The sequence below is a fragment of the Manis pentadactyla genome, chromosome 1 (assembly GCF_030020395.1).
Source record: "Manis pentadactyla isolate mManPen7 chromosome 1, mManPen7.hap1, whole genome shotgun sequence".
NCBI classification, from domain to species: domain Eukaryota; kingdom Metazoa; phylum Chordata; class Mammalia; order Pholidota; family Manidae; genus Manis; species Manis pentadactyla.
In genome coordinates, this window is record NC_080019.1 from 180,405,446 (window position 1) to 180,422,753 (window position 17,308).

At 34.2% G+C, this 17,308-nt stretch overlaps 1 protein-coding gene across 3 annotated transcripts in view; it reads right to left on the reverse strand.

Annotated features, from left to right (window-relative positions):
* Positions 1-17,308, reverse strand: part of SNX4 (sorting nexin 4) — a 56,927-nt gene that overhangs the window by 25,744 nt on the left and 13,875 nt on the right. For all 3 annotated transcript variants that reach the window (XR_008998195.1, XM_036905033.2, XM_036905039.2), the window contains 5 exons: positions 14,370-14,505; positions 14,143-14,292; positions 13,621-13,668; positions 8,642-8,697; positions 4,870-4,942 (listed from right to left, as the gene is read on the reverse strand). Coding sequence is in view for 2 of the 3 variants with exons in the window: in XM_036905033.2 (XP_036760928.1) it covers positions 4,870-4,942; positions 8,642-8,697; positions 13,621-13,668; positions 14,143-14,292; positions 14,370-14,505 (463 nt within the window). In the remaining variant the exon portion in view is untranslated. The remainder of the gene's footprint in view (positions 1-4,869; positions 4,943-8,641; positions 8,698-13,620; positions 13,669-14,142; positions 14,293-14,369; positions 14,506-17,308) is intronic.

The window sequence follows — 17,308 nt, forward strand, 5'->3', positions numbered from 1 at the left end:
AAGAAAGACAGGGTTTACAGTAAGGAATATCTTATAGGATCCCTTCTTATAGGACTAGCATTCCAAAGAATATAAAATGGAAAATGCCATTCTAGACCACTAACTTTTCTGGATCCACATACTTTTTAAAGGTCAAACCTCCTTCCTGGAAGCTGAGCATTTTATTATCCACTTAAGATATTAAACGTGGAAGAGAGGGAGAGACCTTGCTAAGTACTCATGCAGGAACAAAGACTAGAAGCATGTAAGTGCCAAGTGCAAATCCAAAATAAATGATTAAAGAAAAAGTTTATGAATACCAGACATTTAAAAGTATATTTCTTTAAAGTATATCACTCCTCATAACTGGTTTAGGAGTAATTAGAGCTCTAAAAAATATTCTGGTCCACAGAGAATGCTAAAAAGAGGCAAGAGTCTGCATATTCCAGAAAGGTTAGCAACCATATGAGGAACTACTAGACTCACTAACTAGGCAACAGAGATACTCAGCAGTTGTTATTGAACCAATGTTTCTGTTATGAACAATTTATGGAAACAAATTGTCCCAGCTAACTAAAACACCAAATGACTTTATCTAGATCATTAAGCAGTGAGAAAGAAGATGAAGAAAAACTATAAACTATAGACCAAAAATTATCATTTCTAGAGAAAAGGGAAGGGAAAAATAACAGAGAAATAAAATAGGAATGATTAGAATCTAAACAAGATTAATTCAATGGTCACTGGTAGTCACGAATACTGATTACAGAGAAAGGGGGCTGTACTCAATGATTTAATCAAGGCAGCTATTCAATTTCACTTCTGTTGAAAGATCTTTCTTTCTGAAAACGGATTATTTGACAACTGACAGGGGAGGAGGGACACCTAGCAAATTGTATGACAAGCTAAGAAACCTGATAGACTCATCCAATCATCCTCCCTAGGTATGAATCATTTGGAACTATTTTAAGTGGCCTTCTCTGTCCTCACTGAAATAGTAGGTGATTAAACATTAACAAGGACAAAGTTTTATGACATTCGATTAGATGATCTTACTTTGAAACTCTGGATACACAGTTTTCTTTTGAATTACTTCCTAAGGAGTCAAAGATTATGAGATTTAAGACTCGATACCTTCTGCCAAAATGGTTCCCAAAGGAACTGTTCCCTAATACTTTACACTGCCATCCATCACTAAATATTTTACAAACATAAACATATTTTTATAAATGACTACAAATTAAATGTTATATAGCATCTCAGTAATTATAATTTGCATTTTTAGAGTATTAGCAAAGTTAAACACTCCCCTCTACTTTTAAATATGATTTTCCTTAGAGAGGCAGCATATACTGTAGAAGGGAACATAGCATTTGGAGTCAGACAAATGTTAAGCTCACATTCTGGCTCCTTCTTACTTTAGGGTTTGACTTTGGAAAATTATTAAACCACTCCAAGCCTCAGTACTACATTTACCCTTTGGAAGTGTGGAAATGACCTTCATCATATGACTCTGAGAATTAAAGGACATTTGCAGTAAGCAGACAATTGACAATAAGCAGGGCGGCTCAATGAAAATCAGGTCTCCTCCTAAATCTACCTGATGGATCATTTGTAGGTAGTTAGAACATGGACTCTGAAGTCAGACAAAGGCTTAATTAAATTCTGGCTCTACCCATCTATTTATACTGTGACACTAGGTCACTTACTCAGTTTACTTAATTTCATTTGCCTGTTTCCTAACCTACAATAGGAACAGTAACAGTACCCACCTTTAAAGGGCTACTGTGGGAATTAGGTGAGAACATTTTAATATGCTTGCACATCACAGCTGATATAAAGTGGTAAATAAGTGTTAGATATGGGTATTATTTTCCTTTTGCTTTTGTTTACAAAACACAAATTATCTTATCTGAGTCTGATAACTACAAATAAGGTGCCCATTTATATAACAAATATTTATTCAGTACCTACTATGTGCCAGGCAGACATCCTTACTTTTCAGGAAAGAAACAAACTCTGAAAGGTTATTGGATTTGCCCAAAGGGCCCAAAAACTGGTAGACCCACATTCCAAACCCAGTTCCTCTCAGTCTAAGGCCACCAACACTTTCTGGTTGTTTCTGTTTTGACATCTTAAATATTTTAACCTATCTGCAATTTTTTTTTTTTTTTGGCCTTTCCTACTTTCAAAAAAATTCTCCTTGAAAGAAAAGACAGTCCAATAATTCTATTCTTCTCTTCATCTATTAACAATTTATCAAGTCTCAAACAGTATCTCAGCCTTCTTCTCTTGATGAATGTTATGAAAAGGTCCTCCCAGTGGTGCTTTCTGCATTTTTGTTGGCTGCTGTCAAGAGTTGGGCTTTAACCTTCCATTTTTTAGTTTTCTGTTACTAAAACTTCCATGACTAAATATAAATAGACTTTCTCCCAATTTTAGAACAATCAGAATTTTAGCTAATTAGAAACATCCTGTATTTTTCACTGGAATTTATCTCTTTAACAGTCAGATTTTCAATCTGACTCCCAGATCAAGTGATATAAATGCTGTCAAGGGCTCAACCTATCTTTCATGTCAATAAAGTTTCTGAAGTCTGTTCATCCTTAAGTTATCACAAACTTCTTGATGACAAGGTTATTTTATTTAAATGTTCTTTTCATATTTACATTATTAACCTCTTTTCTCTTGTTGGTAATTAGATTCAAGAAGCAATTTATCTTACTGTTTTTCCAGATCTTTTTAAACACAAAACTGTCAACACATACATCCACCTATTCATTCATTCAATGAACATATAGTTGGTGCCTACTACAAGTTGGGCATTATTCCAGGGATCTAACAGTGAAAAAACAGAGCTCCTGCTTTTGTGGAACTCACACACACCAGCAGGGGAGATAATTAACACCTGAATACAGAATATAATGTGAGATGGTGTTGCTATAAAGACAACAGCAATGCAGAAAATGACAGGGAAATGACAAAAAATGACAGAAAACTGAATCTTATTTTATATAAGATGCCAGGAAAGATTTATCTGAGGAGGCATTTGAGGCAAGAACTGAATGACAAGAGAGAATAAGCCAAGAGAGGATCCTGAAAGTGGGGAATGGTGGAGAATGGTACAGGCATGGGAAAGAGCAAACAAAAGCCTAGGACAGAAATGTTTGGCATTGTTGAGGACTGTTAGGATAAACAGGGCTAAAGTGGAATGTATGAAGAACAAAAAGGAATATAAAAGGAGTTGTGTGGGAGACTCTTAAAATTTTTCTTTATCATGTTTAAATTTTGTTATAATCTTTGATGGTTATTAAATATTAATCACATTTGAAATATACTTTCAGCAGAAAACCAGATACAATCACTATCATATTTTGCCTTGTGACTACTTTCTTACTAGTTCCATGAAAGCAATCACCCATTCCTTCTTTCAGGCTAAATGATCAATGGCAATCACTCCTCCCTCTTTCAGATCTCACTTAAATTTATCCCCTATGCTTCATGGACTTTCTGAGTGTTTAACTGTTACACTTGATTCAAGTCACCACACATCTCTGAGATTTCTGGTAAATTTGATTCTGACTGGTTTTTCTGTTTTCCCTTAGTTTCTTTTGGGCGTGAAAGACTAAGAAGCTCTCAATACCCGAGGTCGTGCACTTGATATTGTACCTCTGCCTACCTGAGATACCCAGGAACTGTTAACTTCCTGCTAAATAAAACAGTGTCCTCTTCCCTTTGGTTGAAGGCCTTTAAGGAGGGTATAGCTTTCAATAATCAGCCTTCAATCTCAGTAGACCCTCCAAGTTTTCTAGCACAACAGACAAAGCTGCTTGAATTGTTCTTCCAGTCCTCTGGGGTGTTTCTGTCCCCTACCCTCACTTACCACTGATTTGTCTGGGTACTTTCAAGGTAACTAAAGGCCTAGAAATTTTACCTCATTAATTCAGTCCTTTCCAATCAATACCTGGTTCTTTACTCCAGCCTATTAAATTCTCACAGTTACCTTTATTTTACTAGGAAGTACCTTACAATTTATTTAAGGAGTTTAACAGTAATCCAGTTAAACAGGAGACTGGGCCAATATGAGGATTTTTGGAAGGATTTTTTTTCCCTTACTATATTTTTAAAAATACTTTTTACTACAGAAATCTTCAAACATACAAAAAGCAGAGAGTAGTAGGATATACTTCCAATTCCCAGTACCTACAATTATTATATGGCCAATCTAGTTTCATCAAAAACTGCCACCTTTCACCCAATAGACTCTTTCATGTTTAAAACAAATCCCAAATACTATATTTTATTTCAGAAGCATTCCAATCAACAAAACATGTGATCCTAGACCTGGCAACCCAGTGTCTTTCAAATCCTTCAGGACAGCCAGGCTCCGGAGTTTTCATGTCTATTATACCCAAATTAGATGGCTAAATACAATGATCACTCCTTGATTTCTAGTTCCTTTTGTCATGACAGACCATTACCCAAAATAAGTTTATTTAGTAGAATTTTAGAGCACAGATACAAGATGGCTAACACATATAAACTATTTCACAGACTTTAAGAAAAAAACTTGAACGAATAAGGGTATTATTATATGTAGATCTAAAATCCCACACTTATTTAACTATAGTCCCATACTGAAATGGTAGACAAAATGTCAAAACAACCATATACAAACAAGAGAAAACAAGCTAAAATTCTTCAAGTTGTGTATGCCACAAAACACTTTCTATTATTTAAAAAATGCAGTTTGGATAACAAACACACCCAATTTGAATGTAAAAGTCACCTATTTATAATAAATACCATCCATTACTTAAAAAGATAATGATTAAATGACAAAGTACTTCCTTATAAATGTATGGCAAAAAGCTCCTGGGGACCACTTACAGCTCTGACTCGAAGAAGATGTGAGATGACAGACTGTAGTTCATCACTGTAGTGTTTTAGCTCAGTAAATCTCCTAAACAGGAAACAAAAAATCATTTTTCTCATAAAACAAGTCAAAACTGAAAGGCAAAATAGTTCCTGAGAAAGTGGTTCTATTTAATTTTATTTTTAAAATTCTAAAATAAAATAGCCATTCCTTTCTTTCAATATTTTTAAAGCCAAGAAAAGATGTCATGCTTCATAATTTAAACTGTGAGACTGAGATAGAGATAAAATTTATTGGCATGAAGTTACTTAAAAACAAAAACCAGTAAAAAATTTATGGTGCTAATAAGTCATGGTATAACCATAAACTCATGGTCTCTAACCTCAATCTTAATGCTGCTCAGTAATCTTTGCTTTCCAATCCAGTAACTGTCATTCTCCATAAGACCTGAAACTTCTGACACCACCACCTGTCTCTCTCCAAGCAAAATCTGCAGATTAAACGCAAATGTCAGATAGGAATTACCTCCACCTCCACCTCCTGCCAGGAAACTTAGCAGCTTTACCATATCTACTTCTACTATTTTTTTCCTTCCCTCTAGTAAACTATTCCCCTTCAATTACTCTAGATTCTATTCCACCTACATCCCATATTCTTATTCTCTAACTTCCTCTCTCGTAGCAGCATATCAGGTGTCTCCTAGAGTAAAATTAACTCAGGTGTCTCCTAGAGTAAAATACACGCACATTCATACCCAACAAGATACCCAACAGTTAACACACTCAATACCCACCCCTTTCATGGCCTTACTTCACAAGGCATTATCTCTCTAGCAACAACCACTTCTTTCCATTCACTGCGCAGCCCACTACAACCTAGTTTTGCCTCCAACACCATAGTGGAGAAACGTTCCTGACAAAGTCATCAACTGTTTTCATGTTGCTCAAATTCAATGATATAATTTAGTCCTCATCTTACTTGATCCTTCCAGCAATGCGGCTGACCTCACACCCTCCTCTAAACTTTGTTCCCTTGAAATCAGTATTATTTTCTCATGATTTTCCTTTTACTCTGGATATTCCTAAAGTCTCTTTTGCAGTATTCACCTCCTTCAACCATCTCTTATACCTCTAACTTTAATGTACAAAGAACCCCTAAAGTGTTTGTTAAAAATACTACTGAGAGCCTCTCCTTAAGAGAAGGTGTGAATGATCACCACACATGTATACACAGGTCCTAAGTGGGACTCAGGAATCTGAATCTGTAACAAGCTCAACCCGTAAGATTCAGATGCTGGTAATTCTCAGATTACACTTTGGAAAACACCCTTATAGTACTGGCATTCTTCACAGTTAAGTCCTAGGTCCTCAGCCATCTTACAATCAGTACACTCTATGTAACTTGTCATTACAAAGCTTCACAATTATGATCTACATTCTGCTGAATTCCAAATTTCCACCTCCAGCCCAATCTCTCTTCTTAAAATTTGTACTTGCTTACATATCCAAAGTTCAACTTATCTTTCCCTGTCCCCCCAAAATCTCTCTACCCAGTATTCCCTAGCACTCTACAGAATGAAACCTGGGTGCCATCTACATTTCCTTCCCCTCTTTTCAACCCCATTCAATTACTAGTCATTCTGTCTACCTCTTAAATATTGTCCAAGTACTATCTAAATATTGCCACATAAAAGTAGAAGATTCAACCCTCACTGCTCTTAACACTCTAGACTGAAGAAATATAAATATGCATGAAGCAAGTATCATTTTGGTAATCCCTCTGTAACAGTCTATTTTCTAGATTTTAAGAAAGGATAGAATAAAAGTATTTTTGTGATGTAAACTATTTTAGAAATGGTATGAGTAATAATTATCTATTGGGCCAGCTAGACCTAGAACACAGATTCTGTACATGAAGAATCTGTTACAAAAATGAAAGATGTAGACAATTCTCTTATCTAGAACTTAAGGCAAACACATTCTATTACTAATCATAGGTTAACTATATACTTTAACAAGAACAGGAGCACAACATTGCCTTAGTTATGTCACTGGTCACCTCGCATCAAAGAGTATCTATGCAAAACAGATATTAAATAAATTTAGCAAGAAAACCCAGTTAGGTCATAGAAGGGAAAACAAAATCTAATTAACAAATATTTTTCATTAAATTGAAAACATTCAGTTGACAAAATATTAATAAAAAATCATCTCATCTACATGCTCCTCTAATGAATGTACATTCACTATCATAACCTTAGCTTATTAGGTTTTCCAAAGTTTTTTTGGGAGGGTGACTTAAAATTTTAGTTCTTAATCTAGAGGACATCTCCTATATACCATGTATGTCATTATAAACCTTACAAAAACCTCTGTGAAATGTGAAATGCATATTACTCAGTGAAAGCAGCCAACCTGAAATGGCTGCCTACTGTATGAAATGACCTTCTCTGGAAAAGGCAAAACTATGGAGACAGTAAAAAGGTTAGTGGTTGCCAGGGGCTGGGAGGGAGGGATAAATGGGCAGAGCACAGAGAATTTTTAGGACAGTGAAAATACTTTGTGTGATACTATAATCATAGACACATATCACCATACATTTGTCAAAATCCATATAATATACAACACCAAGAGTGAATCCTAATGTAAAGTATGGACTGGGTGATAATGATGTATCAATGTAGGATTATCGATTCTAGCAAACATACCACTCTGGTGGGGAATGTTGACAGTGACAGGAGGTGTAGAGGTGTGCATGTTGGTTGGAGGACATATGGGAACTCTGAACTTTCCATCAATTTTGCTGTGAACCTAAAACTGCTCTGAAAAATTAAGTCTATTTAAAAAAAAAGCCTCAATGGTTGCCATCAAAATTTTCTAATCACCAAAACTTTAAAATACTTATTTATATTTTATAGTCAAAATGTATATTAAAAACCAGAGGCGTTATGTTAATGTGTTATGGTTTATAAAGTCAAGCATAACAGGTTATCAGACTATACAAACTTGGCCTTTAGCAGGCATTTACACCATGTAGAAATTAACGCTGAATGCCTAACTAGAGAAATTCTAAAAGAACTCATAAACTTGGTAGCCAAAAATGGAAAAGCCTCATCTGCCTGAGCTCATTTTTCTAATTGAAAAAATTAGCTGAACCAAAGTCCAAGTAAAGGTCCATATAACAAAGAGCCTGAGTTATCTAACCAAATTCAGAGAACGACAAAACCAAAATCTTAAGAAATGCCAAGGTCCTACCTAAGGAAACTTACTTTGGAATACACTGGCTTCCTCTGAAATAGAAAAGCTCTCTCAAACACCAAACTGACATTAATGAAGTCAAGTAACTATCATAGAATTATATCTCCTTGAAATTATTATACTACGACGCATTTATCAAGTTTTCTGCCTATACAAATAGTTTATTACTAAAAATGTATAGTATATAATTGTATCTTGAGCTTTATACATGCTTGGCAAAGTCATATAAGAAAAACTAATACGAAATTAAAATTACTTTTTCTCATTTTTCTGATAACTTCATCATTTAATAAATCCGTTAAGAAAAAAGCAGTGGTTTAATTTTCTAAAACTTCAGTTACTTGCAACCTTAAACCCAACTGTTACTAAATTTCAAAATTATTTTAGATTACAAAGGATTTCACCAAAGGTGAATTACTATTTAAAGTATTTACCAGATAAAGTGCATACATTCAGAAATGAAAAATTAAATAGACTGATAGGCATCACTCAAAACAACACTGTAACTGTTATTAAAACAAAACCTTACTTGTCTGGGTTTTTCACTCTGAATGTTGCATTAAGCGCTTTTAACCTGGAGTCTGCCTGGAAAAAATAATTTGTTCACTTAATACAATTACATTTCAGGGCATAAGTCCAAACAGTTTTACTTCCCCCTTAGAATTAAGATGCTAATTTTATAGTTTCTTTATATCATTAATGTCAAACAGATTAAACATACCTAAAAAAACAGCTTAGCAGTTATTTTTGAAAACATCACAAAAGTAATGTTATAAATTAAACTGAATCCATGGCATTCAATGATACTCAAGTACAACTATAAACACCAACACACTAACAGGTATACAGCTCTACATTATCACAACTCAGAATAGGTCATGTGAACAAGTAGTTTATCTTTTCTCTAAATCAAGAAAAGCAATGATATACTAAAAAAAACTATTGCTTTGAAGCCTCTGTGTTACTGAGAGCAGTTCTCAGATGGAAACCATGCCAAACACACGTTGGTTTTTCTCACTTTGATCATGACTATTTTAGAAAAGAAAGATGGAGATGCCTTAGTACCGTAATACTGTATTGAAGTAAAACAAGCAAAATGACATCAAATTACTCTCTAGCTGGCAGAAAATGCTAAAGACAACACAATTTTTTAACTATCTTTACTTCTAGATAATTGCTCTCCAAAGGAGAGATGGAGGGATAGAGGGATTAGCACTAAAAACAATTTTTTTGTATGGAATTTATATGTAATATATCCAAATCCCACCCTAAATTCCCATTTAAAACAAAAAATAAAATAAATATACCTAATTACTTTTAACCAAGCACAGAAACTGTAGGATCCATAAAAGGTAGCTCAGTCAGTAATCAATTTTTTAATGTGCTTTGAAATTCCCAATCAGCTTGAAAATGTTACTTATTCCAACTTCCAACCCGTAATTACAAAATACTCTCAAATCAATAAAAAACAAACAAAACAAAAAATACTATGGCTCCCCACATTACTTGGCTAAGGAAAATTTTAAAAATGTAACAAACACCCTACTCCACAAACTGAGCTCCTAGAACTTGAGATCAAAAGAAATTCAAAGAGCTATCAAGAATATCTTAAGGAAGCTTAATTTATCACTGCTGTTCAGACTTTCTTATTCCTAAAATCAGTATTTCACCAATTCTTGACCATTGTTATATTTCAGGGGCAACTCAGCTAATGCATGTGGAAGTCCTTACAAAATAAAAGAGCCTATGAATTTAAGGCACATATTTACTCCCTTATGTTTTTTAAGTTAATTAAGATCACTAAACACCAACGTGTTAATGACTTTATACTCACATGCAAATGTAATTCTTTAGGATGAGATTACATAAAAACCGTAAGTAAAGAAATTTTCCCTTGTACCTTCTCTTCAATCTTACACTTCTTCATGGCATCAATTTATTTTTTACTTTTAGTATCAACAATTTATCAATTCAGCAGTCATATAAAATGTAAACTGTCACCTTCCTAACCTTTGCTTACCAGGTAACTCTGTCAGGTTAGGTCCACCACATCAGCCAACTCAGTATGTTCATCATTTCACAGGATTCCATAGAGAGAAGTTGCCGAAAATGTCACCAAACCAGAAACCAAAGCTAGATCTCAAAGAACCTACCTGGACTGTTCCAAATCTGACAGGTTACCATCTACCTTATCAGATTCCCCATTTAATAACCTAAAGAAGCCCCCTAGTCCATCATTGTTTCATACACCCTATTTTATCTCCTTTAAAACAGCGCTATCTGAAATCATCTCAGTTGTTTATGAGTTTCTTCACTGTCCACTAGAATGTAAGAGCCATAAAAAAGCATAATATGAACGATGCCCCCTGGAGTTTCCAATGGCTGCCACACAAGACTGTAATCTGCTCTGTTCATTGCCACAGCCCCAGTGCTTCACAATGCCTGGTATAAGATAAACACACAGTAAGGAATGGTTGAATAAAAAATAGCCCTGACCACTCTCTATACCTCGACTCACTGCCCTTCTGTTCTCCCTAAATTCCCACCTCCTTCCTCTCTTTCCAATTCATATTACATTTTTTACTTTCTTTGTCCTGAACCTTCTCTCTCCTCTATTCTTTCATTTTGGATACTTATCTTCCCCCAACTCTTGCCTAGTAAACTACTACCCAGCTTGGGCCTCTCTAGCATTCCTCTTCCTTGGCCCCTAAATTGACTCCAGTGCAGGTTTCTTATTACTTAGATCTCAGCGTAAATGTTATCTCTTTAGCCATGTGACCCAGTTTGCCCAGGACACTCTTGTTTTGTCCCTGTTGTTCTAGTCTAAATGTTAATAGAGCTCCTTTTTACTTTCAAAAGTGTCCCCATGGACAATACTTTTTATGGTCACCTAGATCAAAATAATCCCTGGTGGAAAAAATCCCTGTTGTTATACTTTTTAACAATGATGATTTAAAACTATTTTAAATTATCTTATTTATTTAAATGTTATTTTAATGTCTCTAACTACTAACCTACAAGCTACATAAGAACATGGAGTTTAGAATGTTTCCAGCTCCTGGAAGAGTATCTGACACACTCTGTAGGCAGCCAACATTTGGAGTCTCCACATTGGCTCTGAGATTCTGTGCGATATGCAGATTGGCAGGGATCCTAAGGGGCCAGACCATGACTCTGGCATCCCTACTCTAAGCCACAGACAGGGTGCTGGACTCTTCTGAATCAACCTACATTCATTTAGGGTTTTGATAGATAGCATTTACTTCCATGTAAGTAACTTACTCAGTTAACTGAGTTAAAACAGTACTACTTTATACTAAATAACTAGTTTATATGTTCATTACTCTAGATAAACTCTTTGTTCTCTTTTCAGTGAACTGATTGAGTTTTATATAAATATTTAAGAAAAAAGTAGGAATGCCAACATACAGCAGTGATGAAAAGAGCTGTTGCCCATGTTTATGTTAAATAGAGCACTGATAAAGAGAAACTAAATTTTACAATTACTTGCTAGGCATAATTAGTACCCTAAAATTTTAAGAAAATATTAATCTAATAGGCAAAAACTACAGATTAAATATGTCTGAAAAAAAGGAAATTAAAGTAAGCTGATGTTCCAATTTCAGAATGACAATCTGAAAGCCAAGTTCACACACTCTTAAAAAATACAAATATTTGGTATGATTCAAAACAACCTCATTTTCACAGAAGTACAGTTTCTAATACTTTCTTTACCAAACATTTTTACATACATTACATAATAACCAAAAAGAGAAAAGGGGATGGTAACATGTATACATGTAGACAATCTCACATACATGTTTTTATGTATGCATGCACATACATGTGTACATGAGGTGGCCCAAAAGGATCTTTTACCCTTGATGAAAGAAAGGACTTAAAACAAGAGACAGTCACAACAGAGTAAGGAATACAGCAATAGACATGGGTTTCCAAATTCTCTCCATACTTTATTTGTGGTACACTTCATCGAAAGTCTGACTTTTCAAATTATTAGTATTGTATGCTAAGTACTAGCTTTCAAAGACTCTAGGAAAAGTGGAACACGTTTTACCACAAGGCTACCCAAGCATGACACACTCCCCCTAAATTCAGGAACAGTACCTACACACAAAATTTGAAGCACTGCAAATAGCAGAATGTACATGCATGGAGAAACTCAGGAGTTTTCTCAAGGTCATCAAAGTTAAGGCCAAAAACGGGGTTCAAGGACAAACAACTAATAATTAGCTAGTAAACTAATGACTAAATCAATGACTAAAAATTAAAAAATTTTCTATTATATAAAAAGATATTAAAACAATTATATTTTCATTTTCTCTTTTCCTTAAAATTAGCTCCTATCTTAAGCTAGTTCTCAGAAAATCCCACCAAAGTTTGAATCATTTTCTAAAGCTCTGAGCTACTCCAAATCCATCTCTAAATTAAAATTTTAGTACACTTGAGTGGCATAAAGAATGAATTACAGCCAGGAAAATTCTAATTTTTTCATGCAATCTCCAACAAAGTATTTATAAATTAGAATCAGTTTATGACAGAATTAGATACTTATATTTTCTATACAGGAGCAAATTTTTCTCTTCCTAGTTTTCTTGTGCTAAATTTCAAATATCAATATACGGATGCATAAATCTCTAGGGAGTATTTTCAAAATTACTGTAAAGACATTTTGCTCATTTTCTGTACCTACTAAACTTGTTACTGTATGTGAACCATTTATCAATTTACATGTTATGTATCAATTTATGTTATATTTTTCTACTTACCTATTCAGTTTACGGAGGTGAAAACTTTAAGTATTTCAACAACCTGTGTTTTATTACTTTTGGGGACTATAGGAAGAGCAGAGTGGAATCAGTGTGGCCATCTCACCACTACTAACTATACTCTTCAATTGTTAGATAACAATTTCATTCCCAAACACTAAGTATGACTCTACCTGAAAAGGTGTACAAAACACAAATAAGTCTATTATCACTAAGAGATGCTAATTCAAAACTGGCCAGCACACCCCAGTACACAGAAACAGCATGACCAACGGCACATCTTTTAGTCTGCTAGGATTGAAAACCCAAGCTCAGTTCTTCAGAAGTGTTTTCATATCTGATAAAGAATGGGCAATTGGGGGATGGAGGGGCACTGCTACAAGTGGCAGTGGTTAAGGACAGAGGGAAGGAAAAAGAAGGTGCCAAGTATGAATACACTGTGGGAAAAATCTACAGCTTTTATCTAAATCCTTCAAAATGTTCCCTCCCAACAAAATTAAATTCATAGAATATGCCCATTACAGTCTTATTAGCATCTAAAATTACACAAATCAAAAGTAAATTTGCAATTTTTCTTTGAAAACCTTACCAATGGTATTAGAAGCAGAGCCTATTCCCAAAATTCAGTCATTCAATAAATACCAAGTACCCACTAAGTACATGGCATTGTGTTAGGAATTATAAAGGAAGCTGACAAATTATTTCACATAAATATCCTTACCTTCAGCTGAAACCCAGTTTCATTCACAGTCTCCTTCCAGTTACCTTCCTAAAAATTAATTTTAGAAATCATTACAAAATAAAATAACCCGTAAGGAATATTACAAATTAAATAAACTTAATACCTATCATTCTGTTGTTTTTCAGAGATGGGAGGAAAAAATTTAAAAAGAAATCTTTTCACCTCAAAACTAAACACACAATCCACATTCCAAAAGATTACCAAAAGATGGTCCTAAGATTTTACAGATCTGTATTTCAAAAACCAAAGACTAACTTTGATACCACTTGATAAGTGATAGCAAAAACAGCAATCTTTAGTATCTTTAAGTATAAAAATGTTAGCTAAAATAATAATACAATCCAATAGTTTTGAAATTTACTTTTTAAAAAATGAAATGTATATATAAAATTATCAAAGCTGCTCCAAAAAGAACCTTAAGGATAAGCATCCTGTAGTTTAAAAGAAAAAAAATTCCAAGTCAAATGAATTTTTTAAGGTGACCAAATAAAAGAAAAATACCTGTGTTAAAAACAAACAGAAGATTTTGTCTCTACAAAGAATGGGATGTGAAGCAACTCTCAAGAGAAAGTTTTCTAAACCAATCCTTCGTCTTTCCACAAAATCCGGGTCCATGTTGTCAGCAGAGAGTTTATGCCAAACAAATTCTGCCTAGGTAAACAAAACCACCATGAAGAATAGTCTCAATGCAGAATACTTCTGAACTATACTGCCATTTCATTTCTTACCCTTTTTTCTGGGAGAGGTGGCACAACAATATGTGGATAGTAAACTAAAAGGTAGTTTCTCAACAACTCAAATTCACTATACCGCCTCCACAGTGAGTCTGTTAGGACACTCTGACCATCAATGCGTTCAACTGACCTGAAAAGGAACAGAGTAAGATTTCTATTATTTTGTTTAAATATAAATACATACATACAAGCTCCATTAAAATGTACAATCCCATTTACTGAGTGCTTATGCACTAGGCACTTCTCATTTATTATCTTTCATGTATTACCTTACTTAATCCTTATAATCACCATGTGAGGCATGGATTACTGTCCCCATTTTACAGATGAGGAAGCAGCTACACAGTATATGCTTTGACAGTCAAAAGATCTGGGAACAGAGCATTCAAATCCATCTATTCCTAAGCCCTCACTCCTAATCCCTTTCCTTCTGTTAAAGGAAACTTATTTGATCTCGAGAAAAATAGTAATTTTAGGAATATTCTAAAAGCTTCAATGTATAATAATTCGGTTAATGTATAATAAATTTTACAATACAGTAAAATCTGGCTTAGCTAGTGTTCATTAAATAAGTTGTATTTCTAATTGTACTTCTGCCACAGTGAGAGAACAACATTCATGTAAAGACCAAGACACTGAAATAATCTCAATTAGGTTGAAAATGAAGCCAATGCATCAAAGAACTAGGAAATATCACAAAAGCAACATGTTAATTAACGCTAAAAGGGTGGGGGAGAAGGGATGTAAAAATTCATTTCCAATCTTACTTTTAATATAAGGAGTTGCAGGCAAGCCCTGTCTCATCCATATAAAAGTTCAACTTACAGCTGGGGGGAAGTTAGGGTAAAATCATATAAAGGGTATTTGAAATTATGTTGGCTACTTGAGAATTCTGCTAGCATAGTCACTATTAGAAAGCAGCAGTCTTCTAAACATTACCGGGACCTTCCTATTTTATAATTGTTAGCTTGACAATAACTAACAGGGTCTCCAAGAAATGCACATATCACCACAATGCACAATGGTATGTTAAAATAAAAAATAGAAGCAAAATGAGTCTTGGAATATAGTACTCTTGAGAAAGAATATACATTATGCCAAGCTACCATAACAGACGTCCAGTGTTTTTATTATTTATATATTTAAGAAAAGTCTGCCACTAAATTTATTCATTGCCTATCAATAAAAAGGAAATAAAACATGAATTCAAACTGCACAAATGGCTCCCATGACAAAAATAGAGGTTTACTAAATCATAATTCATCTTAAAGAGTTGTCCTAAACATTAGCTATGACTTAATGTTACTTCAATTCAGATTCTCAAACTTCAGCTTAAAAACTGAGTTATTATCAAGTTCCAAATTATCAAAACCATTAACAAAAGTACTCACATCTTGCTAATATTAAGTAGGAAAATACAGCTTATAAGCAGTACTGTTACAAGACCTGCTTAAGTGTTTTAAGACCATTCACAGCAGCATCTAGTTATTGCAAATGAACTAAAAGCATAGAGAAGACATGTGCTGGACCCCAAAACTACCCCATTTGCCAATCATTCGACAAGTATTTAATAACTGGTTTTACATGCAAGATTTAATTTAACCCTCACATAAAGTAGATAGTATCATTAGCCCTGTTTCACAGATCAGGAAAATCAAGTAATGACATTGTACTGCCTCCCAAGCTATCAAGACATTCTTATCTATTCTGAGAGGCATATTTTTATCTCTTTTTAAAGGGTTCAAATTCTATGAATAGGAAAACATCTCTGGAGAAATTAAAAACCAGTGACTTTAGTCTTACTCAATCTTAGTCTACTAAATTATAACCCTATAGGCAATTGCTAAACAGGCTTTTTACCGGTATCCAAGGAGTAGGTAGTAAGCAAGATGATTAAAGTTCAACTTCTGGTTACAATTAAGGGATAATATTCGTTATTGTCCAAGATTATCTGCATAAAACTGCCTTGTGGAAAGAATCCCACATGATTTAATGAAGAAATCCAGGCAGTTCTGTGAAGCCCATGAAGCCCTGAAAATTCACACACTCACCTTAAGCCAAGCTTGGTAACTTTTGGTAAAGCCTATGAAAATGCAGCATTAAAAATTTTTTTCTTAAAAATGTATTCACATGAAAGTTTCTGTGATATGACTGCCCTTGCACCGTTCACCATGTAAGAACTTATTCACTATGTAAGAACTTGTTCACCATGTAAGAACTTGTTCGTTATGCTTCAGAAGATTGGAGACTGTTGAGAGTTAGGCTTGGGGTTGATTAATGATTGTGCATTGAGTCCCCTATACCGAATTTTATTGTTGTTAACAACCATATGATCAATAAATATGAGAGATGCCCTCTCAAAAAAAAAAATTAACAAAACACCCTTATAAGACTTGAGGAAAATTTAATAACAGCTTGGAAGTAAAGGAATAGGCATACAGCAAAATGCATTCATTCATCAAAGTCACTACTAAATATATAATCTGAAAGAATTAAACACATTCTTAATCATATGGTGTTTGACTAAAGAATGACTTAAGTACCTGGTGGAATAATGTCCACCATTAATTTTTTATTTCCCTCAAGCAAAGTGGGAATATTTAAATGATGTAACTGCTGGCGATATAATTTTGGTGTCTTCTTTCCTATAATAAAAATACAAAAATCAATACATTTAAGATTGGGAGAACCCCAGTCTTAAAATTTTATTGCCCATTAAACACTAATGCTAGCTTGTCAGTACACCTTAGTATCTTGCCCTTGATCTCTTTCATTTCTACCTATTTCCTTTCCTATACACTCTGCTGCACACAAATCCACCTGTCTGATGACCTCATTGCTTTTTCCTGCTTTTGCTAGCAGTATTATTGTCCTCCATGACATTGCTCACTTGAGAAAATTTCTTCAACTACCATAACTCTCTTCTGGAAAAA